Source organism: Rana temporaria, chromosome 8 (assembly GCF_905171775.1).
Source record: "Rana temporaria chromosome 8, aRanTem1.1, whole genome shotgun sequence".
NCBI classification, from domain to species: Eukaryota; Metazoa; Chordata; class Amphibia; order Anura; family Ranidae; genus Rana; species Rana temporaria.
The window spans coordinates 60,680,678-60,708,469 of NC_053496.1; the positions used below are offsets into that span (position 1 = coordinate 60,680,678).

At 43.9% G+C, this 27,792-nt stretch overlaps 1 protein-coding gene across 1 annotated transcript; it reads left to right on the top strand.

Annotated features, from left to right (window-relative positions):
- The first annotated feature begins 1,361 nt into the window (after positions 1-1,361).
- LOC120946990 (steroid 17-alpha-hydroxylase/17,20 lyase) lies at positions 1,362-26,943 on the top strand. The gene is made up of 8 exons (XM_040361880.1): positions 1,362-1,708; positions 6,895-7,033; positions 10,667-10,896; positions 12,190-12,276; positions 15,055-15,267; positions 17,130-17,299; positions 19,583-19,686; positions 26,468-26,943. The coding sequence occupies exons 1-8, from the start codon at positions 1,400-1,402 to the stop codon at positions 26,743-26,745; spliced, it is 1,530 nt and encodes a 509-aa protein (XP_040217814.1). The 5' UTR covers positions 1,362-1,399; the 3' UTR covers positions 26,746-26,943.
- Positions 26,944-27,792: the final 849 nt, after the last annotated feature.

Consider the following 27,792-nt stretch of genomic DNA (forward strand, 5'->3'; position numbering starts at 1 on the left):
ACAGAAGTCCAGCTCGTGGAGGCTGAAGGGAAGAACCAAGAGGCAGAGCCTGGATTCCGCCTCTTGTTTCTTCCTCAAGATAGCTGGTCTTCTGTAAAATAGCGGCCGGCGGTGACAATTCACCAGTGCCGGCCGCGGACCTCTAGCGGCGGTGAAAAATCAGGAAACGGATGATTTCTGGGGAAAGGGTAAGACCGGGACAAAGGTCCAAGTACCGGGAATGTCCGGGACAGTTGGCAACTATGTGTTTGTGGGGGTGACCGATTCATGTAGCAGGTACAGGAGTCTGTTGTGTGGAGGAGTGAGGCTGGAGTATCTATACCACAGACATCTTGGCTTCGCTAGCTCTAAAGCCGGATACACACTATGAGGTTTTTTTCATTGAACCGAGCAGGTTGAAAAAAAAACAAAAAAAAAAAACTGACAGCTCCGGTCAGAGCCGCTGTACTAACTATGCAAAGTCAGTACAGCAATCTCCCCCGCTGAGCTGTTGTTTTCTGACAGGGGGACAGCCTCCCCAGAACACTCTGATCAGCGCTTTCCCCCATTGGCTGGGAGCACTGATCGTGAGATGGTCGGCTCTTGGTTTTCCAGCATGCTCGTCCGACATACACATAGGTCGTATGTCGGATTTTTTTTTTTTTAACTGGCCGTTGTCTCCCGACATTTGGCCCATGTGTATGTGACCCAAAGCCCCCTGACCTCAATTCGCGGCGGCAGCACCCACCGCTTCTCAATTTGTGGCACCCCCCACTTCTCAATTCGTGGCACCCTCGGCTTCTCATTTCAAACCCCCCCCCCGCCTCTCAATTATCCTAATTAGCGGCGGCGCCCCCCCGCATCTCAATTCGCGGCAGCCCCCCCGCTTCTCAATTTGAGGCGGCAGCGCCATCCCCCATTTCTCTGCTCCAGGGGGCCCATGCCTGAGCTGTGTAAGGGGCCCCATAATTCCTGATGGCGGCCCTGCCTGTCATCCACCTGCTTAGCTGGGATCAATGGAGCGATCCCCCACTGAGCAAAGCGGAGTCCGCCCAGACCGCCCGTGTGAAAGCGATTCCTTGCATGCGTTTGGGTGTTCTTTGCAAAGTCAAATTTAAGCTCATTTACGAAGTTCCGAGGAAAATTACCTTGCAAAGTTCAACTCCCCTAGCAAAAATTTTTCAAACCTATTTACCTTTAGTAAATCAACCCCACTGTTTTTTTAACTATTTAGAAGCTGGGATCTTGGAAAGTGCATAAGAAACACGTTTCATTTATTACTGAAGGAGGAGATATAATACTATGAGTAGTCCAGGGGTTAATATCCAGTGGCTTCTGATTGGCTGCAGGAGAAAGTCCCCATAATATTTATTTGGCAAGAACACCGAAGTGATCATTTCAAGGTAATTAAGACTCCAGCATGATTGTTTGGCTTGGCTGTGCTTTGTTTCTAGGCTCAGTGTTCATCTCTGTCTGGAGGATGAGATCCAGGAGCCATGGAGATGTAAAGTACCCCAAGAGCTTACCATCATTGCCTGTCATCGGAAGTTTACTTCACCTTGGAAAGAAGCTGCCTCCACACATCCTGTTCTGTAACCTGCAGAAGAAGTATGGCAGCCTCTACTCCTTTATGATGGGTTCCCACTATGTGGTTGTAGTGAATAACCATGAGGACGCCAGAGAGGTCTTGCTGAAGAAGGGCAAAACCTTTGGGGGGAGACCCCGCACAGTGAGTATCACAAAACCAAGAGGCAATTCATAGATCAGGATGGTAAATAGGATCACAGAGTTTGTTTTTAGGTTTTGCAATTTCTCTAATACTATACATTATGTTGCTCTGTGTTGTTTCTTAAAGGGGTTGTAAAGGTTTGTTTTTTATTTTCTAAATAGGTTCTCCTTTAAAAGCGGGGGTTCACCCAAAAATACATTTCTAACATTACATTCAGCCGAGTTGTCCTAATGACAAATCGGCTGGTTTTTTTTTCCCCAGTACATACCGTATTTTCACCGCCGCTTCCGGGTATGTCTTCTGCGGGACTGGTCGTTCCTAATTGATTGACATGCTTCCGACCGCCGCATACAGCGCGTCACGAGTTGCCGAAAGAAGCCGAACGTCGGTGCGGCTCTATACGGCGCTTGCGCACCGACGTTCGGCTTCTTTCGGCAACCCGTGACGCGCAGTATGCCACTGTCGGAAGCCTGTCAATCAATTAGGAACGCCCAGTCCCCCAGAAGACATACCTGGAACTGGCGGTGAAAATACGGTATGTACGGGAAAAAAAACCAAAAAAAAAACAGCCGATTGTCATTAGGACAACTCGGCTGAATGTAATGTTAAAAATGTATTTTTTGGGTGAACCTCCACTTTAAGCTAGTGCATTGTTGGTTCACTTACCCTTTCCTTCAATTTCCCTTCCAAATGTTTTTTTCTTTGTCTGAATTTCTCACTTCCTGTTCCTCCTCAGTAAGCTTGCCCCCATCATCCGAGCCGTTCTGGCTGGGGGTTAGTCAGCCAAAACAGCTCACTGAGGAGAAACAGGAAGTGAGAAATTCAGACAAAGAAAAAAAAAACATTTAGAAGGGAAATCGAAGGAAAAGGTAAGTGAACCAACAATGCACTAGCTTAACCACTTCCTTACTGGGCACTTAAACCCCCTTCCTGACCAGAGGACTTTTTGCGATTTGGCACTGCGTCGCTTTAACTGACAATTGCGCGGTCGTGCGACATGGCTCCCAAACAAAATTAAAGTCCTTTTTTCCCCACAAATAGAGCTTTCTTTTGGTGCGCGCGCACGGGCGGGGAACGAGCAAAGGGGCGGCCGTAAAAAGACGGCCTGTTAGAGATTGGGAGCCGCGCTGCGGCCGTACAAAGTCGTACGGCCGTCAGATAGTGGTTAAAGAACCTATTTAGAAAATAAAAAACAAACCTTTACAACCCATTTAAAGCTATAGCATTACAAGTATAGCATAATAAGTTCTGGGGCCACAATATAAAAGGCAGAGTACCTTAAAAAAAAAAACACACACCACTAAGAAAAAAAATTGGCTAGTTTAATAAGATCCAAAGTTCAAGAGCTATGTTCTAAATAGCAACCAGCCAGAACCCATCTCTCTTGACTACAGTAAACTGAATGTAGGTTAATTGCTGTAAGCTACCATATTCTGCACCTGCTAGAATCTAGTAAAGTCCTAGAACTCATTTGCACTGGAATATGCTGCAATAACCTGCTTGAACACAGGAAAAAAAGGTTTCTGCCTCATTTTTTCGTTAACACAATCCACATTTTGTGTTGTGTTGCGCTGCAGGGCTCTGTAGAAAAATGAATGTCCCCCAACACATTGCACTGTGCTTCATATGCTACTGTGTATTGCAGTAATTATCTCAACCCGATGGTGTGAACAGACCCCAAGGATAAGTTTATATTACCAGCCCTTGTTTAGCGATGAGCCCCACCAGCATCCTCTACCTGTTGGCAATAAAACCACAAGACCCGATAAAACAGCTGGGAGAAAGTTATTTCACTAAAATAAGCCATTAGTAACAGTCATTAAGACCCCTTTCACACTGGAGCGTTTTTCAGGCGCTTTAGCGTTAAAAAAAACGCCTGAAAGAAGCTGCATCTGCAATCCCAATGTGAAAGCCAGAGTGCTTTTACACTGAAGTGCCTGAAAATGCCCCAGTGTGAAAGGGGTCTTAGCGTTAAAAAAAAAGCGCCTAAAAGAAGCTGCATCTGCAATCCCATTGTGAGAGCCCGAATGCTTTCACACTAAAGCGCTTGAAAAATGCCCCAGTGTGAAAAGGGTCTTAGCGTTAAAAAAAAGCATCTGAAAGAAGCTGCATCTGCAATCCCAATGTGAAAGCCCGAGTGCTTTCACACTAAGGCGCTGCGCTGGCAGGGCGTCAAAAAAAGTCCTGCAAGCAGCTTCTTTGCAGCGATTTAGGAGCGTTGAATACACCGCTCCTAAAGACCCCTTCCAATTGAGGGAGCTTTTTTGTTTTAAATCGCCAAAGCGCCTGGCAAACGCCCCTATATTAAAGGGGTCTTAGCAGCACTTTACCAGCGTTTTTAGGGCGCTTGTAGTGTAAAAGGGCTCTGAAAGCACTCTGGCTTTCACATTGGGATTGCAGATGAGGGTTCTTTCAGGTGCTTTACAGGCTTTTTTTAAAACACTAAAGCGCCTGAAAAATGCCCGGAAAACGCCCCAGTGTGAAAGGGGCCGAATAGTAATAAAGAACCGCTGGATTGGACTGTATTATTGAAAGCTGAAATGGACAGTTGTTGAATACAATACAGACAGTTCTTCTGAAAGAGGAGAAATAAGACACATTTTTGGGGCTACAATGGTGCCATTACATATTACTCATAAACTGTTTTATGGATAAGAGTTTTTTTTTCTTTATAATGACAATGAACGAGAAAATAATGCCTCGTACACGCGATCGGAAGTCAGACGTAATTTTTTCATCGGATATTCCGACCGTGTGTGTGCCACATCAGAGTTTTTCCATCGGAAATTCCGACAGACTTAGAAAGAGAACATGTTCTCTTTTTTTCCGGAAATTCCATTTGTCTGTATGGAACTCCGACGGAGAAAAAAACACGCATGCTCAGAATCAAGTCGCTGCATGCTTGGAAGCATTGAACTTAATTTTTCTCGGCTCGTAGTGTTGTACGTCACCGCGTTTTGGACGGTCTGAATTTGGTGTGACAGTGTGTATGCAAGACAGCTTGAATGGAATTCCGTCAGAAAAATCCGTCAGAGTTTATCCCGACGGAAATTCCGATCGTGTGTATGGGGCATAAAAGAGTACTAGCAGATATTTAAAGCTGAAGTTTAGGTAAGGCAATTTATTACATAGTTACATTGATTTAGCTTGGACCAATGTAAGTATACATGTGCCAAAACTGTGGAATCTCAATGGGGTGAGAAGGCGGGGCACAATCTCCAGCTCGTCCACTCAAAGAACTCTTTGCATCAATTGAGAAAATGCAAAATGTTCTCTGAATGGTGCCCATGCCCAGCAGGTGCCCTTCTGTGTTCAGTAAGCAGGACAGCCTTTCAGGTTTAACCTGGAAGTCAGCGGCAATCACTTCAGGCTGGAGCAATGTAATGCCGCGTACACACGGTCGTTTTTTGGCATGAAAAAAACAACGTTTTTCAGCATGTCCAAAAAAACAACGTTTTTCCAACTTCATCATTAAAAACGATGTTGCCCACACACCACAAAGCGCGGTGACGTACAACACGTACAACGGCACTCTAAAGGGGAAGTTCTATTCGCCTTTGGGCTGCTTTTAGCCGATTCCTTGTTAGTAAAAGACGGTTTGCGCTTTTTTGTCTGTTACAGCGTGATGAATGTGCTTACTCCATTATGAATGATAGTTTTACCAGAACGAGCGCTCCCGTCTCATAACTCGCTTCTGGGCATATGCGGGTTTAAAACGTAGTTTTGCCCACACACGATCATTTTTTACAACCCGAAAAACTACATTTTAAAAAGCTGAAAAACGATGTGAAGCCCACACACGATGATTTTAAATACGTCGTTTTTTTTTCATGCCGAAAAATGACCGTGCATAACTGCCACAGTTTACAATGCTGTTCCCGTCTACCTGAGAATTTTGGGTGCTCCTACCCAACTTTAATTTTTTTTATTATCAATTTTTATTAATATTTATCATTACAAGAAAAAGGCAGGCAAAAAAACACACAATTGTTCTCTTACTTCCATAAAAAATCGAATGCATAGTATTTCTGTTTTTATATATATATATATATATATATATATATATATATATATATATATATATATATATATATATATACACACACACACATATCACTTACTTAAAGCGGTTGTAAACCGCATAAACTTTTTTTTTTTCCCCCCAAACCTGCAATGCAAAAGGCATAATAGGCTAGTATGCATCGCATACTAGCCTATTATGAAATACTTACCTCGGAACGAGGTGTGTACCACTTACCTGGTCCACGCCGAGCAGGATGTCATCTTGCTCCGGCGTGTCTTCCGGGTATCGCCGCTCCAGCGCTGTGATTGGCTGGAGCGGCGATGACGTCACTCCCGCGCGTGCGCGCGGGAGATTTAAAATCGGCAGGGTCCGGCGATGCCGGTCCTTCAGCCGTGGAGTCCCCCCTGCGCATGCGCCGCCCGCATTGCGGGGGTAATATCTCCTAAACCGTGCAGGTTTAGGAGATATTATCCTTACCTACAGGTAAGCCATGTTGTAGGCTTACCTGTAGGTAAAAGTCCAAATAGTGGGTTTACAACCACTTTAATGTAGATTGAAGCCACACAAGAAAAAGGGAGGGGGGGCATGGCAAGGGGAAGGGACACTCCCCACAAAAAATTCATTGCAGTTCCAGGGGGAGAGGGCCACGGAGGAGATGACCAATGTAACTGCCACAGTTCCCTTCTCTGTTCCTGTCCACCTGAGAGTTTTGGGTCCCCCTACCCAACTTTGCATTTTAAATAGGAGTGTATCTATATGTACACACACACATAGCGCAACCACTTTACGTCTCTGAAACAAACATTCCCTTCGGAGCTGCTATATTCACTAGGCAAAGTACAGCAATCTCCCCTCCTGAGCTGTTGTGTTCCGACAGGTGGATGGCCCCCCACCAGAACGCTCCGATCTGCTCTCTCTGCCAATGGCTGAGAGCGCTGATCGGGAGTCGGTCAGCTGCTGGTTTTCCACCATGCTCGTCCGACAGATGACGGCTGGCCGGCTTCTGCTGGACAGACCGAAATACACACGGGCCGAATGTCAGACGTTTTTTTGCACTGGAAAATGTCTTCCGACATTCTGCCCGTGTGTACCTGGCTTAAGAGTTACAGACATGTGATAGTCACTGTGTAATGTGCCTAATGTTTTTTTCTTTAATTTTAAGGTGACAACAGATATTTTGACAAGAGATGGCAAGGACATTGCATTTGCTGACTATAGCCCAACCTGGAAGTTTCACCGCAAAATGGTCCATTCAGCGCTGTGTATGTTCGGTGAAGGGACAGTTGCCATTGAGCAGATCAGTGAGTATGCAGACATCACCACAGCTTTGAGACATGACTGCAAAAATTAACCAAGGCAAGCTTTAGTTTCATGAACAAGCAAAATCATTGGAGGAATTCCTTGAGGCGAGGTTTACCTATGGGCGATGAGGCATATTTGTTCATTATTGTGTGTTGCAGTAAGGCAGCCATTCATTTGAACAGGCTGCCTACAGCATCTAAATCACATCAGAGAATGCACCACACCAAATGCATGGCACTTTCATTTATCAGTTGGAAGTTGTGTCCAAGCATAACAGATAGCTAAAATGCCTGCATTTGAAATTAAATTAAATACAGTAATGAGTTACTGCTTTGAGAATTCTGTTTATCCCAAAGTGACGCTCAGGTAGAGGAGACTCCCACATTTTAGATTAATCAGAAAATAGCTAGTAGTTAGACATAGGCCCAGACCCAGGTTATCTCAGCCATGAAGAACTGTCAAGTTTGGTCATACTTTGATGTTTATATGTACTGTACATACCATATGGTACTAAATGTGGGAATTCCAGTGATTAATGAAATTATCATTTCATTTATAGTAGGGTTGCACCGATACTTGTATCAGTGCCAATGCTAGGCATTTGCACGGGTATCGGTATGTACTGTACTGATACCATCTGACTTTTTTTTTTCCCAAGCTGTCAGCGGGATTTCCCCAGTTAAAAGCTGAAATGTAAAGAAAATAATGTTGGCAATTATTGGTTGTTAAGGAGCTGAGCCGCCGCATCCTTAACAACCAATGACATTTCAGCCATTCGTTACAAGGTTGACAGCATTAGGTAGCACTGTGGTAGGTTTGGAGGGGGGAGCCGTGCCAATGCTCATAGACCACCATACACTAAGGCCGCGTACACACGGTCGGTCCAAACCGATGAGAATGGTCCGACGGGCCATTTCCATCGGTTCACCGCTTTAGTGGCCTGATGGTCTGATGTGCGTACACACCATCGTTCCAAAAACCGATCGGGTCAAAACGCGGTGATGTCAAACACACGACGTGCTGAATAAAGCGAAGTTCAATGCTTCCAAGCATGCGTCGACTTGATTCTGAGCATGCGCGGGTTTTGAACCGATGCTTTCTGTACTAACCATCGGTTTGGACCGATCAAGCAGTGGTCCATCGGTTCGATTTTAAAGCACGTTTTAAAATTTTGGACCGAAGGACAACAGACCGATGGGCTATACACACGGTCGGTTTGGACCGATGAAACTGAACCTCGGTCCATTCTCATCGGTTTTGTCAGACAGCGGAGAACTACAGCTCCCACCATGCAGTGCAGGCATCACACTGTGAGAGGGATCCTAGTTATTAAGCAAGTGGGCAGGTGGCTCCTCCTTGGAGCTTTGACATTGCTGGCTATGACTGCTGTACCAGGGCTATGAAAGTGAGCCCGGAGAGTGGTCCGGAGTGAGGGCAGCGCTGGCAGAGATGGGGCAGGTCAGGACAGTAATGTCTTCCCAGACTCTGGAGCTCCTACAGCATCAATGAGCGCTGAAGCTGCTGGTCTTCATCTTTTCTGCATATCCTCACCACCTGGCTCTTCAGGCTTCTGTAGGAGAATGGAAGGGCCATGGTGTATGGCGACTGCATGAGCCGGCACTGTAAGGGTTGAACCTGAAGGGGGGCAGATTACATAGACAAGAAAGAGAAGTCCTCTGCTGCATGCTTATCACTACCTACTTTTCCTAGGCAATAGGTATCGGTAATTGGTATCGGCGAGTACTTAAAAAAAAAAATATCGGTACTCAGTGTTTTAAAAAAAAAATGGTATTAGTGCATCCCTAGTTTATAGAAGCACTGTCCATAGCAAAATTCATAACAAGATTATAAAAATGTTCTCCCGATTGTCATCTCACAGATGAGCAAATCTAAATGATCTCAAGTGTTTTTCCTGCTCCCCTCCTATAAAGGACGGCAGGAACATGCAAGTAGTCTATGAGGGTATCATGCACTAGACACCATATTAGATTATCTACCATTGCAGTAAATGTATGTAACATGCTGATTGTTTATATTTAGTCCTCCCATTGTAATGACCATAGTGACAAATAGTAGCATTTGCATATTGATGACATTTATTCTATTTTAAGGATAACTTTACTGAGAGTGTATAGGAGCTCCCAATGACGACCTTACCTTTTGAAGATGCTAGTTGACTGGCTGTCATGGTTCTGCAAACTGCTGTAATAATCTCCAAGTAACTGTCCTGGAAAAAAAAACAAAATGGAGCCATGACTTTACAGATATGTATTCTGAAGTAACTTGTGGCCAAGTATTTTTTAAAGGTCAGCAATGAGTACAATTCTCAAAGCGGAACTAAAGTTCCAATGTTTGCTGCAAACAGGCAGGTTCTTTATTGTAGAAGAGACATGTCAGGTCTCTTCTACAATAAAATACACTTACCTCCCTGTTTGCAGCATCCCACAGCATGTAAATTGAGCCGCACATGCGCAGCTCAGCTTACATTGGCTGGCCCGATATCTGTGTGCCCGAGAGCCGCCTCCTGTTTATGTGCAGGAGTGACGTGACCCCTTGCCACCCAATGAAGATGGCACACAAGAGAAGATGCCAGCGCTAGCAAGGGACAGGACCATTGGAGGAAAGTATAAACTGTCTTTAGTTTCAATTTCCAAACATAAGATTCTCATGCTTTACAGTCCTGGCCTTGTCTTCCAACAGGTACATCTCATTCAGTGTTCTTACTAGAAACATGTTTAGATTATTCACCTAATACAGTGTATGTATTTGTGTGTTGGCTAGTAGTATTTGGTCACATTCAACAGGGCATGTTCTGAACACACAGCCACACATCACTGTGGGTAGAGCTCTGCTGACATCTAGTGGTCAAGTTGTTTATTACATACAGAGTAAGGCCATCCCAACTGCTACAGCTGTTCATGTTCACAGCTCAAGCAGCAGGTTGTCTCACAAATAATAAATATATATTTATATTTTATCAATACTATATATTTACACATTAATATACCGCCTGTGACTCTGAACCTATTGTAGACTTATACTCAATTTTTTAATCACTTTATTTTGGCTTTTCAAAATGACAGATACACTTCCAGAGTTTAGTTCCTCCTTAAGTTGCATACATTAGAAAATCATTTAAATGTATATTTAAATAAACTAGTCAAGTACCTTCATTTGACGATCATCCACTTGCAATCACATATACAGCAGTATTCAGACTAGGCGCCAGTCAAATGTGCTGACAAGAAGAGAGCAGAAGGATTCCCTTTATCAGCCTCCTGTTGCTTTTTTACTAACCTGAAGGAACCCTGGTAGAGAATGGCAGATTTACAACATTAGCAGGGAAACAGATGGCATCTTTCCAGTTGTAATGTCTGGGTGAACCTGAGAAAAGGAAAGACAAATATTTTTGGGGGGACAACAGCTCTCATATATGCATTTCATCTGTGTATTTAGCACTTTGCCAGAAGTTCAGCTTTAATTTGTCTAGGATTGACAAAAACAATATTTGAAGGGACCTTCTACCAAAATAAAAAAGTTGGAATCACAATAACAGCCAAGGGATTGCATGAGCAGTAGCGCAGCTTATTGTACCCAGATTTTGATTGTGGAATTATTTTTCTACCATAAAGTTTCCCGTGAAGCTGCCTCGCTGTGTCAGACTCTCACCTCCTTCCAGAGAATCCCTTTGGACATGGCTCCAGAGCTCATCCGAGCTGTCACTAATGTGGTGTGCTCCTTGTGCTTCAACACCAGATACAAGAGAGGGGATGCAGAGTTTGAGACCATGCTAAAGTACAGTAAAGGCATAGTGGATACAGTGGCTAAAGACAGCTTGGTGGACATCTTTCCTTGGCTTCAGGTATGAATATAATATGTACATTTTACCTTTTTCTGAGTTTTATCCATGCAAAAATACTTACCATTCCTTCCTTTTCCTGCTGTTTCTTTCATCAGTTAGGAACAAAAAATACCCTGTACTTCTGGGTATGGACTAACATTTGACATCTCTGGGCCAGTCACCAAGCACCAGTGTTATCACATTGTAAGAGTTCATATCCTTGTATAAGCTTCTCCCAGACTGGTGGGGGAGCAATGTAAAGTTAAACATGTGCTGCTGGAAATGGAGGAAATAAATGTATGGGAAAAGCATAAATTCACTTTAAATTAGAACTATAGCCTACCATTATAAAGTATGTTTTGCAGCACTTAATTATAAGTCCATCTGCCCTTATAGTTTTCTTGGAATCCCCCTGCACAGTCCCACAAACACCAGTTGTCCTGCCAGCGAATTCCACCCAATGCAGCGCCCTGCGATGGTGTGACAATGATGCTGCACTGCTCCTGAATTCAAAGAGTTGTCACCCTTAAAGCGGAGGTGCACCTGAATTATTTTTTTTTTAAAGCCAGTAGCTACTAATAGTGCAGCTGATGACTTTTAAAAAATGGACATTTACCTGTCCAGAGCACCCACAATGTCGGCAGCCAAGGATGAGCAATCGCTCGTCCCTCGCATGCTGCTGCCGCCATCCTCGGTGAGGGAATTAGGAAGTGAAGAGTTACGGCTTCACTGCACGGGTCCCTACTGCGCATACGCAATTTGTGCGGCGCATCATAACTGGACCCCGCTATCTCCTGGGAACAGTGTGTTTCCCATAAGACAGCGGGGGGGGGGGGAGTGGCATGACTCCCACCGGAGTCTATGCCCGGAAGTGGGTGCAAATACCTGTATTATACAGGTATCTGCACCCCCCTCCCCCCTGAAACCTATCCGACTATCCCCTACTCTTGCTACCTTCAGGCGATCCCTGAAAACTCACCTCTTCAGGGAAGCCTATCACGTCTCCAACTAATCTTTTACCACTTCCATCAGCTCATTCCCCACCGTTACAACCTGCCCCACCCTATTAGATTGTAAGCTCTTCTGAGCAGGGCCCTCTTAATCCTCTTGTATTTTATTGCATTGTCTCCTTTTTATAATTGTAAAGCGCTGCGTAAACTTTTGGCGCTATATGAATCCTGTATATTAATAATAATAGTCTACAAAGACACAAATTAAATGGATGTTTATTGAGATGACATTTTTATGTATAGAATGCTGCTTTATTGTACATTTGCATTAGGTTTCCTAATAAATATATTTTTTTTCTGGCAGATATTTCCAAATAAGGATCTAGACATTTTGAGGCAGTCAGTGGCAGCTCGAGACCAGCTTCTTCAAAAGAAAATAAATGAACATAAGGTAGGTATTATAGGGATGGATTGTTAAAATAAAAATGTGAATCTGTGCTGTCAAAGACAAAATAAATTGTGTCATACAGTGTATATATATTATATATACACTCTTTGACACAATTTATTTATTTTGACAGTATTAGTATAAATGTTATTGTATTTTTTTTTTCAATGAATACAAGGCATTCTCTGATTAGAAGAGGTAGAGATAAAGGGGCAGATTATGTCACAATCTACTTCATCTAATTAGAGAATGCTTTGTATTTGTTAAAATACAAAAGGCATTCTATGAATAGCGGTAGTGCAAATCAAGTAACCAGGGGCGGACTGGCCATTCAGGCACTCGGGCACTGCCCAAGGGCCCCTTGCCACTAGGGGACCCCATCAGGGTTGCCAGCCTTAGTAAAACCAGGAACAGTTGATAAAAATCTGTATTTTAAAAAAAAATCCCAAGATTTTAGCTGCCCCGCCTCTCCAGTACCTTTTCAGTGTGTGTATGTATACTGTGTGTATACTGTGTATGTATACTGTGTGGCCCCACAATCTCCTACTGCCCGGGGGCCCCATAATCACCTATTGCCCGGGGCCAGCATAATCTCCTATTGCCCGGGGGCCCCATGAGTTGTCAGTCCGCCCCTGCAAGTAACCCTCTTTTTTTGTCTAGTGTGCAATGGGGAAGTCACTGAAGCAGGACCTGGAAGCAGGCCCGTCGGAACAGGACAGGCAAAGCAAGCAACTGCTGGGGGCCCCCGAGCTGGCCAGGGGCCCCCAGCAGCCACTTGCTATAAGTGCTGCAGCCTGTAGCGTTAGGCTGACCAGACGTCCCCGGAGGAAGTTTGTCCCCACTTTGCAGGGTCGGGGAAGTCCGGTCACTGACAGATCGAGAGAACAGACTGATTCTCCCATCCGCAGGACAGGAGAATCAGTCTGCACATTACGGGCCAGTGGCTGCAGCTGAGTGGAGTGAGTGTCTCTGACATTCCTCTCACACAGCCCAGCGAGTTCACTCCCCCTCTCCCTGCATTGAACATGAGACACCACAGCTCCTCCTCCTCCTGTCTCCTCCTTTCTCCTCCTGTCTCACCTATCACGATGTACAGCTGTGTGCAGGAGAGAGAGGGGGAGATGTGCGCGGGAGATATGAAGAACTGCAGAGACCTGACTGCTACACATTCCAAGCTGTGTGTATGATGTCTGAGCCACCAGCTTCCAGCCTCGTCCATCCAATGAGTGAGCTCTGCATTTACACTTTACACTGGCATTTACACTTTGTTCAGTGAACTGTACTTTACACTCTGCATTTACACATTTACACTTTGTTTAGTGAACTGTCCCTATCTCCTTCCCTCCTCTATCTATCACCCCCCTTGTTGTTCCATTTAGAACTTTTATGCAGCAAATACTTGTTGTTTTGATTTTTTTTTTTTTTTTTAATCAGTACACCAGTAAAAATATATATATGATCCAGTTCCCTCCAAGTGGATGGGAGAATTCTCCCACTTTTCACCAATGGCTGAACAATCAGGGTTTCGGTCCTACCCCTGTAATTGACAGCGCTGGTCTCTGTCTCTATGGCAGAACATTAGGACACAGTGCTGGTTATGTTATGGGGCTGATAGGCACATGTGCAGAGCGCAAGTACAATTGGCTATAGACAGGATATGTCTGTGTTAAGGATGAGCTCCGGCGTGTTCGCATAGAACACGTGCAGAGCCCGCCAGGAAGTGTGCACGGCGCTGCGCTTATCACAGCCAGGGAGACATTGTCCCAATGCCCGGCTGCAGGGATCGTGAAATGTCTTCCTGGCTGTTATTAGAGCAGCGCCGTGCACACTTCCTAGCGGGCTCTGTGCGTGTTCAATGCGAACACGCCAGAGCTCATCCTTAGTCTGTGTACTGTTGGGAACATTTCCATTTACTTCCTGTCACAAGGATGCAACAGGAAGTGAAAGGAACTCATAAAGTAAGGGAAATTCCCCTCTAGGGGCTCATTCGCATGTGCAGTATCCCGTGAAAAGCAATCCACTTTGAATCATACTTCATAGTGCATTTGGCAGGTGACGAGGTGTTATGTCACTTTCTCACTGCTTGATTTAACCCCGTAAATGCCGCACTAGTGTGCTGCAATCACATGCATTGCATTCGGTTGTGGGGCAGTTGCGGCACTCCCCCTTAGACTTGCATTGGTTGGTAACGCCCACCTAATGTGACATGCTATTTAATTTTTGCCATGGCATTGGTACAGCTCTGAGCGGACAGACTAGCAGGCTCAAGGGCCTGGCTTTACCAGGGGGCTTAAGGCACATGTGAATGAAGCCTTAAGCCCCTTTCACATTGGTCCAGAGAAGAGCAGGCAGATGACATATTTGTGACCGCTTAGTATCTATGCTGTGGTTCTTGTAGGCTTTGCGTGCGGGGAGGGTTGGGGGGCCTCCATGTCCAATTTGCTTGGGGCCCCCAAATTCCTTCAAACGGCCCTGCCTGGAAGATTACGGCCATCACTTTATGTAGTGTGGACCCCTACAGTGATTTCAGCTTTCCCAGTGACTCTCTAAATATCAGATATAGATACTTACATTGAGCCAAGCTGGGCCACTATAAGTTGGCAAAAAAGTTAATTCTAGGTGTTGCACCTCAAGCTGGCCTTATATTTTAAGGGGCTGATCAAGAGAAAGCCAACAGGTTGCTATAACCACCTTATTCTTTCTGTAAACCATACAATAGATTATAAGGCATCAGCGACCATTTGCATTCCTTTTACCTAACCACTTTAATTTACTTTGTAGGATGCATTTTGTGGTGAAACTGTCAAAGACTTGTTGGATGCTCTACTGAAAGCCAAACTAAGCATGGAAAACAATAACAGCAATGTATCACAAGATGTAGGACTGACGGAGGATCACATCCTCATGACTGTAGGGGATATATTTGGAGCAGGAGTGGAGACCACATCTACAGTTTTGAAATGGGCTGTGGCATATTTACTGCACTATCCAGAAGTAAGTAAAATTAGTAGATTCATTGTAAAAAAAAAAACAGAGCACAGACATGAGTGATAGTAAAGTTAGAAAAAAGATTTCTGATATTTGGAGACGCTCTAAGATTATTTAAAATTCGTTGATAGGTGTACTTGACCTGCTTTAAACTGTTTTTGTATTCCCATAGACTTGTATAGGAAGAGAAGGCCTTAAAGCCTGGTATGTTTTCTTTGTTTAACCCGGCAGGCTGAACAAAAAAAAAAAACACCAACACACATCTGAACACACTGATTAGCGCTCTCAGCCATTGGCTACAAGTGCTGTTTGGATGCTGGTTTTCTAGCATGTCCCTTCGACAAATGGCAGTAGGTAGATCGGTTTCTGCTAGACAGGCAGCTGTACACACTGACTGAAGGTAACATTTTTGCCGTGTGTACACCCAGCATTAATCAGATGTGTTCTTATCAGTATACATTTTCGGTGGTTTTGACACTCAAAAAAAAAAAAAAAAAAAAAAAAAAGAGATCCCCCCACCCCCCCCCCCCCCCCCCCCAAAAAAAGTTTTTTTTTTACACTCACCAGAAAGGGCAGTTGCTATGCGGAACTAGCTCTTCTGCCCGTGACTAGGACAGGTAAGTGTCCTTATTAAAAGTCAGCAGCTATAGTGTTTGTAGCTGCAGACTTAAAAAAAAAAAAAAGCGGGTGGAATCCTGCTTTAAAGCGGTAGTTCACCCTCACTGACTTGATTTTACCATCGAGACAGGCATTGTAGCGCGAGCTACAGTATGCCTGTCCCGATTTTTTTAACCCCGGACTCACCTTGTAATCGTACATTGTAGATTTCGGCTCCCGCGGGGAATGGGCGTGCCTATGGAGAGGGAGGATGATTGACGGCCGGCCCTGGCTCGTCACTCTCCCCGAAGACAGCCGGAGTAGGTCTCGGCTCTTCACGGCGCCTGCGCACAGGCTATGCGCAGGCGCCGTGAAGAGCCAAGCCTATTTCGGCTATTTCCGGAGAAGCGTGACGCGCCAGAGCCGGCCGTCAATCATCCTCCGTCTCCATAGGCACGCCCATTCCCCGGTATCTTCGATGTACGAGTACAAGGTGAGTACGGGGGTAAAAAAATCGGGACAGGCATACTGTAGCTCGCGCTACAATGCCTGATTTTATGGTAAAATAAAAAAAAAAATTTTTTTTTGCGTTGATAGGGTGAACCCCCGCTTTAAGGTAACAAACCACATGCATCAAGGTGAAAAAAAACTCTGTATGCAGCTCCCCAAGTCCCCCTATATACTTACCTTACCCCTATCACAATCCATCTCTCTCTCTCTCTCTCTCTCTCTCTCTCTCTCAAGCAAGGGGGGGGGGCAGGGCTGGGATGTGCTGTGGGTCAGGAGCGAGACCAGCATGAGTGCCCCCACAGCAAGTGGGTTGTTATGGGGTTACTTAGAAAGGGGAGAGGAACCAGGAGCACTGACGAGACACCAGGAGAGGTGAATCTGGCCTGCTGTGTGCAAAACCATTGCACAGAGCAGTTATATGACATGCTTTTTCATTTTATTTCTTTTTTGTTTTTTTAGTACATGTAGAATCACTTTAAAGATCATTTTATATGGGCAAGTGCTAAGGCATTAGTGCATCAGATTCCTGTTAGCTGTTCTATGTTAGGGTTAGTAAAAGGGATAAATGTACATTACTGAAATTGAACAGCAGTGTCCATGTCTGCTCATTTAAGTCATCATTCTGTTCATGAATTTTAGGCAGCAGACTAGTGGCTACAATCATGGCTATACTTTCAAGTATCTGTGTATTATTATAGGTGGTAATATGTACCACACAGACAGGTGAATTACTATACTGTATGTTTTGTGAAACAAATCAGGTCCAGAAGAAGATCCAGGAAGAGCTGGACGCAAAGGTTGGATTTGGACGATATCCACTCCTTAGTGACCGGAAAATCCTACATTATACAGAAGCCGCCATCTCTGAAGTGCTGCGAATTCGTCCCGTGTCACCACTGCTTATTCCACATGTGGCTTTAAAAGAATCCAGGTAGGATTTCCAGAATGTTAGATCAGGACATTTCCACTTTGCAGCTAAAATGCTTCTGAAATTTTGTTTAAGTTATCTGAATGACAGTTTGAACTTGTGCAGTTTGAAGCAGAATTGTAGCCTCCTGTCATTTACAGCTAATGTAGTTGTCATCGTTTGATCTGCAGCTGCCATGATGTGATCAGATAGGACACCAGCCATTTGATGGCTTAACAGTTGTTTAATATCCAACATAAGCACAATAGTAACTATAACAGTTATAGTTACAGGTCTGGTTCACACTATTGCAGGTGCGGGAATCGCACCTGTTCCCACAACCAAAACAAGCTGCTGTTTTAAAATGCATGGGGCTGCCATTAATTCTTCCATCAAAAAACACATTATGTTTGCAGGTGCAGGAACCATTTTCTGCCCACTGCATTTTCAAAATGGTGCAGAACTTTTTTTTTCTACATCAAATGCAGCCATAGCAGCCCATTCAAATGGGTGGTCTACTGTGCCCATGCAAATGCAGCTCACAGACAAATGATAATGTGACCAGGACTAAATGTAACCGATTTAAGAAACAATTAAAGTGGTTCTAAAGGCTCAACATGTTAAACCCTTGTTTATTCTCTGCCAGTAATTTTATAACCCCCCTGTATACTTACCTGAGCCCTGTCTAGATCCAGCACTGTGCTCATCTGTAGCGGCTCTCTCCTCTCTCTCTGCTCACAGAAACAGCAGTTGTAGCCAATGGTTTCCGCTGCTGTCAATCAAATCCTGTGAGTAGAGAGTGACTCAGGATCTGGGTAAAACGGTTTCCCATGGTGGCGCAGTGAGAAAAGGAGGGGTCTGGAGCGCCAACGGGGAACCTAAGAAGAGGAGAAACTGGGGCAGGTAAGCATAGCATGTTTGTTGTTTTCCACAAAAAAAATCCTTCACAAATGCCTTAAATTGGTGAGTTTAATCTTGCTTCACATTGGACTAATCAGTTCAATGGAGAATGCAAACTCTGGTGTAGCTCTGCTAGAAACCAATCAGCTTCTAACTTCCGCTGGTTCAATTACGCTTTGACAACAGACCTGGAAACTGATTGATTTCTAGTAGAGCTGTCCCAGATTTTTTTCACTCTCCAGCTTTAGTAAATGAACCCCAAAGAGTGAGGTTGCCTACTTTCTAAGGAAAACAAATTGCAGCATCTTTAATTTTGATACACTTCCATTTCCATCATTTAACTGGACTTTAAAGTGGATCTCAAGTTAATAATCAACTTTTGGTCTGCTGCTTCGGCAAAATAAATGACAGTCAGGCCCTGAAATACTTAGATATTTGCGGAACCATCTGCTTTTCTGAGCAGCATGCAGAACAACCAGAAGTTTCCTTTAGATCTTTCCTGCAGTAGAAAAATTCAGAGAAGGATCCTGCAGCTTGCCTTAGACAGCATATTGTGTATTAGTTATTATTTACCTCCAGTTACTGGTGGTTGATTGTTAGCACTGTGTTGTCCTGGGCTCAATTCCCATCAAGTGGCACTATGTGCATGGAGTTTTTCCATTTTCTCTCTGGGTTGGTGTAGGTTTTATTCCACAGTCCAAAACTATACTGACTATATTGTACTGTAAATCAGCTGCCTAGACCGGGCCTGACCAATCAAACAGATTAGCTGGGTAGACTGGTCCTGGCCTATCAAACAATAAATCTGCCTTGATTGCTCCTGGCCTATCAAACAGTGGTAGGGACATTAGATGTAAGCTTCTTTGGAGGAAGACTAATATGTTCAGCTAACCTCCCAACTTTTTAAAGATGGGAACGAGGGACACCTATTAGCAAAAGTATGTAGGCATAAGTCCCCCCCCCCCCACACCCCTTAAATTAGATTTATTATTAAAAAAAATTGATTAAACCTACAAGGGCTTTTTTTTTTTTTTTTTTTTTTTTTTTTTTTTTAACCACTAATATTCCTTTATATTGGCTTTTAAAGTGTACAAATGAAGCAATTTAGAATTTGGAAGAAAAGGTTTAGCACTGAGAAACACTTTTTGAAAGCTAAAAAGTGCATTTTATATACAGCTATATGGATCAGTCCAAAATGAGGGACAAATGAGGAGGAAGAGGGACATTGCTCCAAATCAAGGACAGTGCCTTGAAATCAGGGACAGTTGGGAGCTATGGTTCAGCATTCTCAGAAAAGCTCTTTGAAACTTATAAAGATACTGCTGATAAAAACAGGTACACCATATGTACCATATGTGATTTAATGCCTGCAGTTTTTTCAACACTAATCATATATATCTTGCACAGTATTGGAGAATATACCATTCCTAAAGAAGCCCGTGTGGTTATTAACCTCTGGTCTTTACACCATGATGAGAAGCAATGGACCAATCCTCATCTCTTCAGCCCAGGTGTGTATCTTTGTACAGTCAATGTAACAAATGCACCACCGTGCAAAACTCTCCAATACTCTTAATAAGCCAATTTATAAGTAGCTACCAGCATTAGAATGTGTCCCCACATTATCTGTGTACAGTGCCAAATGTTCCATTATTTATATGCGCTTTCTATGGTGTCAAAAAATGTATCCAGAATGTGGCTTGTATATACTGTAGGTAATGACTGCACGACAACAATGTATATAACAAGAAACAAATATTTTTATTCAGGTCTATGAAAAAACAATATATCAGTTTTCAGTGGATGGCAAAGTGCAATAAAGGAGTTTTGTTAAACATTGGGCCTCAAAGTTTTCCCACTTAAATTATAAGGGGCACCAGGCTTGTGTTTATTCATCTTTCATTTGTTCAGGGGCTGGTCTACATCTATATCTTGTGTTTCAGGTACATTACCATTGCCGTCTATATAACATGCATATTGATGAAAGCACATCAAAGATGCAGTATGCAGGACATTTAACACCCCTTACATTATGAAAAATACAAAAAAAAAGCAAAATTAGGCAAACTAGAAACCCTAGTCAGCGTTCCAGAGATGGATAAGAAGCTGGTGAATTATTCAGCCAACCAGTCAGAGCTCTTCCCATCATTTAATGCCGGTTTTAAAACTTATGACAGCCAGACTCAAAGTTTCATTGCCCCGGTGTAAATTTTCAGTGCATTCTTGAAAGCACTCAAACCAACCCAGTGCTTCAATTGTGAAAATGGCGGTGTATGGCCTCAGCCAGACTGCTCCGGTTAAACCCCTTACATGTTTCGCCCTGCTTGCCAAGGCTTCTGACACCAAGCCCCAGCTGGCAGGGCGAAACATGTCAGGGGTTGTGGTCTGAGCAGTACTGGCTGAGGCCATACACAGCCATATCCACAACTGAAGCACAGGGTCAGCTTGAGCAGCGTCTAATCCAGGCCCAGACTGGGACAAAAAAATAGGCCCGAGCATGTTAGACAGAGCAGACCGGGGGGGCGCTTTGCGGCGGCGGTTAATGATGGGATTTGGGGCTTCAGCACCTTGTACCTCTGGACTCCTTTACATTACACAGCACCTTGCCACCCTGGACCCCTTTACATTACACGCCACCCTGGACCCCTTTACATTTCATAGCACCTCTGGACCCTTTTACATTACACAGCACCCTGCACCTCTGGGCCCCTTTACATTACACAGCACCCTGCACCTCTGGACCTCTTTACATTACACAGCACCCTGCACCTCTGGACCCCTTTACATTACACAGCACCCTGCACCTCAGGACCTCTTTACATTACACAGCACCTTGCATCTCTGGACCCCTTTACATTAGACAGCCCCCCCAGTTTGTTACCAAGACACCCCCTAACAGTTCTTGACCCCCTGCATGTTACACAGACCTCCCTACAGTACAGACCCCTCCCTACATTACAGACCCCCTCTACAATACAGCCCATACAGACCCCCCTTACATTACAGAGACGTGACCTGCGGGCCGCCAGAGGCCCACTGGGCATATGCCCTATGGTCAGTCCGGGCCTGGTCTAATCCTCCCTCTGCCCACACGTCTGAATTAGTGCCCGACGCCTATTCCCACTTTTGGAATATAGGTAGGAACACCTGTTATCCTCCAGCTTTGAGCGGTGCTCCTAGGTTACACATGAGGATACTGGAAATCATTAGGTTGCCATGATGTGCTTGAGGCAGATACTTTACTCAAATGATTTTACAAGTGAATGCCAAGCTGAGAACATTGCAGAACCATTACTAATGCCAGATTCACACCTATACAGATTGCAGTTTGCATATTCCAGGTTCATTTTGCGTTTATTAATACACGTTTTTGATCCATTGAAGTCTATGCAACCAAAAACCAGAAAAAAAGTCCCTGACCATAAAATGCACAGATGTGAACGTGACCCATAGCAAACCATGTTAAATGTACTGTAGTGCGTTTCTGGAAAATTGAAAATGCACTAAAAAAAATGCATAGGTGTGAACTAGGCCTTAAAGCTGAACTCTAGGAAGATAAAAAAGATTAATATAGCTCTGTAATCAGCAGTACACCATTAAGGGCCCATTCCTGCTCTGTGTGTGCAATTCATTGTAAATGGCATCCCAACACTGTAAAGTACAGCACAATGCACCACAGCACACCACAACATGCATGATGTGCATTGTGCTGCACTGCATTTTGAAAAAAGGGTTATATTCATTTTTTCCATGCGCTGTGGAGTGTTGGCAGCCCATTCATAATGAATGAGCCAATATGAAACGATTGGGCATAAAGTAACAGTGCACATTAATGTACCACAATGATTGATGTAGTATGATTAGGCCCTCAATGAATTTTAGAATGCAAGCAGGATACATAACAAAAAAAAATGCTAAGGGTATGCAAATATATCTGTCCTTACAGACAGCACCACTCACTGATATTGAAATACTAAATATCTAAACATATGTGGACAAAAATGTGTTGCTCTGTCTCTTTAAATCACTCCACGCTAATGGAAAATGAATTTTGTGGAGTTTGCTTATTGATTAGTTTTGCAATATTGTGGATTAATTTAAAGGGACAAAGCAACACATTTTTGTCCATAAAAGCAGTAGAAGTACCTGGAGTTGTCTCTGTACAGCAAGGCTGGAGTGTGAGATGACGGAGCAGTGGAAGTAGTAGTTAATTTCACGCTGACAAGGAGCATGCTGATAGAAGGAGAGAGCAGAGAGACAGATGAGCTCAGCATTGCACTGCTTATGCTTTTACTGTCCAGTCACAGACTGGGGGGACAGCTGACAGCCACCCCATCCCTTTGAAACCCAACACATATGAATTACACAGGTTCTGAGGCTAATTTAATGCAGATAAGGCCCAGATTTACTATTTATTTAATACCTTAATCAGCCACAGAATTTGTGTATTTATTATGTGTTTGCTTTTTAAGGGCTGAGGTGTCAACCCCTCCCTCCCTGCAGCTTTCAGCTGCTTTATTGAGATCTAGACAGGAAGATCAGTTCTTGTATCTCCCCACCGCCGCACCTATCACCCCTGACTGTCCCATGTCCTCCTCTCTGTGCTCCTCCAGTCCCCCTCCATGTCCTCTGTGCTCCTCCGGTCCCCACCCTCCCTATCCCAGATATGTCAGGATGGAGATGCGGAGAAAGTTGCTGGTAAATCTTAATTTACCAGCTCCTTCCTTTTCTGAATGCACAGTCAGAGGGCACTGTCTCTGTCCATTCATAACGGAGTGTTTATGATGTCTCAGTTTATGAACGGAGAGGAGCCTCTGTCTCCTGTCCATTCACCTTCAGTGCAGCTGAGGCTGCAGAGAAAGGGACTGGGGAATCTGTGTTCTATGTCCCTTTCCCTGTCTCAAAGGGGAGATGTTAGGGGTCTGATTACACTAAAATAAATAATAAACAAAAAATTGTAATAAATATTTAAAAGCTAAAATTGTAAAAAAAAAAAAAAAAATGTAACAAAATTTGGGGGAATTTCTAATCATTGGGGTCAAACTGATGTTCGTTTTCAGCCGTAGTGACGAGAAAAGTCAAAGCAGCTGGCTTGAACATTTTTCTGAAATAAACATTTCTTGCAGTGTATGTGGATTTCATTGGCTAAAGTCTGTTATTTCCAATATTTAATGTTTAAAGCAACCAAAAAGTATTTTTAAATTATCTTCGTCAAGTCATTGAATGTAGAGAATTTTCATACAGATTTTCATTTGAAAGTTTCGTTTATATATATATATTAATCCACTAGTACAGGGCTCAAAATTTTAAGTCCTGAGATACTAGCCAGGCCTCAAGGCGTACTCGCCACCAGTTGCCCCGCCCAACCGCTACCATGTCCCACCCCCTAATCCCACCCATCGACACGCCCTTATAAATTATTTAATGAAATGACACTTAAATGTTTTATGCAGAATTAAATTATAAAAATAAATATTAACAACAACTTTATCCGTGCCCAAAAATGCAGCCTGCCCGTGTCTCCAGTGCAGCCAAATGTCCCCATATTGCAGCCAGAGTCTCCATATTGCAGCCTACCTGTGCTGGGTAAGAGAGGAGCCGGAGCCGCCGCTGCCTGGTTGTTGAAAGCGGTTATGTTCCCCGCGCTTTGAAATAAATAGCTGTGTTCCCCGCCGCGAGCCGTCATATACAGCACCTCCCCCTTGTCCAATCCTGTCTATCAAAGTGCCCGGACAAGGGGGAGGGGCTGTATATGACTGCTCGCGGCAGGGGAACACAGCTATTGAATTGAAAGCTGTTATGTTCCCCACACTCTGAACAACCAGACGGCGGCGGCGGTAGCAGCGGCGACTCTCCTCTCCTTGCTCGCTCCCAGGCAGCCCTGAAAATGTATTCGCAAATTGCGAGGAGGTGAGTGTAAATTTTGAGGGGTGCACTAGTATACAACAAATGCTGTTGCTCATTCATAGTACAGTGAGCAGAATTGAGACACAAAAGACACAGAATTTTCAATAATGGTGTCCCCCTTTAGGGTATACAGTGGGGCAGGGTGTGTTAAAACCACTTAAGGACCGGCTCACATACACATACGTCGGCACTTTAAATATGGATATCTCATAACGGCAGCAGCTGCTGCAACAACCGAGATATCCATATTTTCCGTGGCCGGTCTTGTAAACGATAATGGTGGTCTCCACAGCGGATTTGCCGTGAGATCATGGTTATCGGCGACGGGAGAGGGGCCCACCCCCCTTCCTGTCACTCTCCCGCACCCTCCGCCGCTTACCGGAGCCGTCGGTAGCGGCGGAGGAGGTTGGGTCCTTCTCCCTATGTGGAATGGATACGAGCGAGGGCAAGATGGCCCCCACCCGACTCCATAGCAGGGTGGAAGCGCCATCAAAACTTCACTTCCGCCCATGCATCTTAAAGGCACATTTTTGGGTTATTTTTTTTTATTGCATTTTAGTCTAAATATGAGATCTGAGGTCTTTTTGACCCCAGATCTCATATTTAAGAGGACCTGTCATGCTTTTTTTCTATTACAAGGGATGTTTACATTCCTTGTAATAGGAATAAAAGTGACCCATTTTTTTATTTTATTTTTAAAAACAGTGTAAAGATAAATAAAATCAAGTAAAATAAATAAGAAAACAAAACTTTTTTTTAAAGCCCCCCCCGCCCCGACGAGCTCGCGCGCATACGCAAGTAGCGCCCGCATATGAAAATGGTGTTCAAACCAAACAAGTGAGGTATTGCCGCAATCGTTAGAGTCCTAGACCTCCTCTAACTCAAAAGATGCAACCTATAGAATTTTTTAAACGTCGCCTATGGAGATTTTTAAGGGTAAAAGTTTGACACCATTCCACGAGCGGGCGCAATTTTGAAGCGTGACATGTTGGGTATCATTTTACTCGGCGCAACATTTATCTTTCACATAATAATAATAATGATTTGTTCCCAAAAAAGTGCACTTGTAAGACCGCTGCGCAAATACGGTGTGACAAAAAGTATTGCAATGACCTCCATTTTATTCTCTAGGGTGTTAGAAAAAAAAAAAGCAATATATAATGTTTGGGGGTTCCAAGTAAGTTTCCAGTAAAAAAAAAACTGTTTTAACCGCTTGTCAACCGCACGCCGTCAAATAACGGCGGGCGGAAGACTCTATTGTTCTGACAGGACGTCATATGACGTCCTGTCATTTAAAGCCGCTAGGGGGCATGCGCACGCACCCGTCGCGTTACTGGGAACACAATGCGCGTTTCCCCTGGCGGCCGCGATGGCTGCCGGGCACCCACGATTGCCCAGTATCTGAGCAGGACCGTGGATCTCTGTGTGTAAACACAGAGATCCACGTCCTGTCAGGGAGAGGAGACCGATGTGTCCCTTGTACATAGGGACACAGATCGGTCACCTCCCCCAGTCACCCCCCTCCCCCTACAGTTAGAACACTCACTAGGCTACACATTTAACCCCGCCCCCTAGTGGTTAACCCCTTCCCTGCCAGTCACATTTATACAGTAATCAATGCATATTTATAGCACTGTTCACTGTATAAATGTGAATGGTCCCAAAAATGTGTCAGATGTGTCCGCTATAATGTCGCAGTCCCGAAAAAAAAAACGCAGATCGCCGCCATTTCTAGTAAAAAAAATAAATAAAAAAAAATCATTATGTCCCCTGTCTCGTAGGCAATATAACATTTGCGCAAACCAGTCACTATACGGTTATTAATTTTTTTTTATGTTTTTTACCAAAAATATGTAGAAGAATACGTATCGGCCTAAACTAAGATAAAAACATAAAAAAAAATGGGATATTTATTATAGTAAAAAATTGATTTTTTTTTCAAAATTTACGCTCTTTTTTGTTTATAGCCCAACAAATAAAAAACGCACAGGCGATCAAATACCACCAAAAGAAATCTCTATTTGTGGGGAAAAAAAAGGACGTCAATTTTGTTTGGGAGCCACGTCGCACGACCGCACAATTGTCAGTTAAAGGGACGAAGTGTCGGAAGCTAAAATTTCGTCTGGGCAGGAAGGGGGTGTATGTGCACAGTAGGCAAGTGGTTATACTTGTAAACACAGAGTCTGAAAAAACAGGCAAGGTCCTTAAGTGTTTAATCACATTTCATATATTGGTATTGGGATTTCAATACAAGAGTCACAGCGCAGGAGATGTCCTTGCTGAAATAGGTAGCATGCAGTCACCTTCTGCAGAGAACCAGAATATTGCAGGGTTGTGTCACAATTACATAATGCCTAGATCTCAACATGAGATTTTTGTTTTCAGATCGATTCTTGGATGAAAATGGAAACCGCGTGTACTCCCCAAGTCCGAGTTTTCTCCCCTTTGGAGCAGGGATACGCGTGTGTCTCGGGGAAGCCCTGGCCAAGATGGAGGTCTTCCTGTTTCTGTCTTGGATCCTTCAGAGGTTCACACTGGAGGTTCCGGAAGGAGACCCTTTGCCCGATCTGGAGGGGAAATTTGGTGTTGTGATTCAGGTGAAGCCATTTAAAGTCATCGCTAAGCTGAGAGAAGTGTGGAAGAACATAGAAATCGTTACATAAATCTCATATGGCGCCACATTTCATATCGTGTTTAACATCCCTGTAAGGATTTTGGCTTGATGGCATTTCACTTCCAAATTTCAAAATTAAGTTTTATTCAGAGTTTTTTGTAAAATCGCTCTCCTTTATTGTTATATAATATACCATCCCTAAGTTCCTATGACACATACTGTAAATTAAATCTGTACACAGTCTGAACATTTTTATCGCTACTTTAATCTTATTTAACTGTTAAATTTATACATTTTGTCTGGACACATACGACACTGTTTGTTTTGATGGCACCAACACCTGAAAGTGAACTTTGGGTAGAGGTTGTGTCTTCTGGTTCCTCACAGAGGGTAATCCAGCCAGGCAGTTTATCAAGGCATACTGTATGTGTCTGTCCTTTCCTTTGCCGTCTGTCACAGGCTCTTACAATCCACTTTAGCCACATTATGCATCTGTCAATTCTTGTGAGTGTGTTATGAACAAAAATGTTAACTTTTCAGTTATGCCTCATACACACGACTGGTGTTTCTGGCAGGAAAACTGCCATGAGAGCTTTTGGCCGGGAATCCCGGCCGTGTGTATGCTCCATCGCAGTTTTCCTGTCGAAAAAAAAAAAAAAGAACAGATTTTCTTTTTTCCCGCCAGCATTCCCGGCGGACTTTTTCCTGTCGGGAAAACCGGTCGTGTGTATGCTTTTCTGAGGGGGAAACAAACCGCGCATGGTCAGAAGCAAGTTATGAGACAGGGGCGTTCTGGTAAAACTAGCATTCGTAATGGAGATAGCACATTCGTTGCGCTGTAACGGACTGAAAAGCGCGAATCGTCTCTCACCAAAAACTTTTACTAACACAAGGATCAGCAAAAGCAGCCCAAAGGGTGGCAGCGTTTGAATGGAACTTCCCCTTTATAGTCCCGTTGTACGTGGTGTACTTCACTGCGCTTTGGACAAGTGGTATTTGGCCTGAACGTGTGTATGCAAGGCAGGAATCCCGTCGGGAAAAACTTATTTTTCCTGCCAAAAAAACGGTTGTGTTTAGGGCAATAATCTTGAAAGCT

Bases quoted from the DNA above. Each gene is read 5' to 3' on its own strand.
- LOC120946990 (XM_040361880.1), top strand. From the start codon at position 1,400: ATGATTGTTTGGCTTGGCTGTGCTTTGTTTCTAGGCTCAGTGTTCATC. The intron at 7,034-10,666 runs GTGAGTATGCAG...TCTACCATAAAG, and splicing joins AGTTGCCATTGAGCAGATCA to TTTCCCGTGAAGCTGCCTCG. The intron at 19,687-26,467 runs GTGTGTATCTTT...TTTTGTTTTCAG, and splicing joins TCCTCATCTCTTCAGCCCAG to ATCGATTCTTGGATGAAAAT.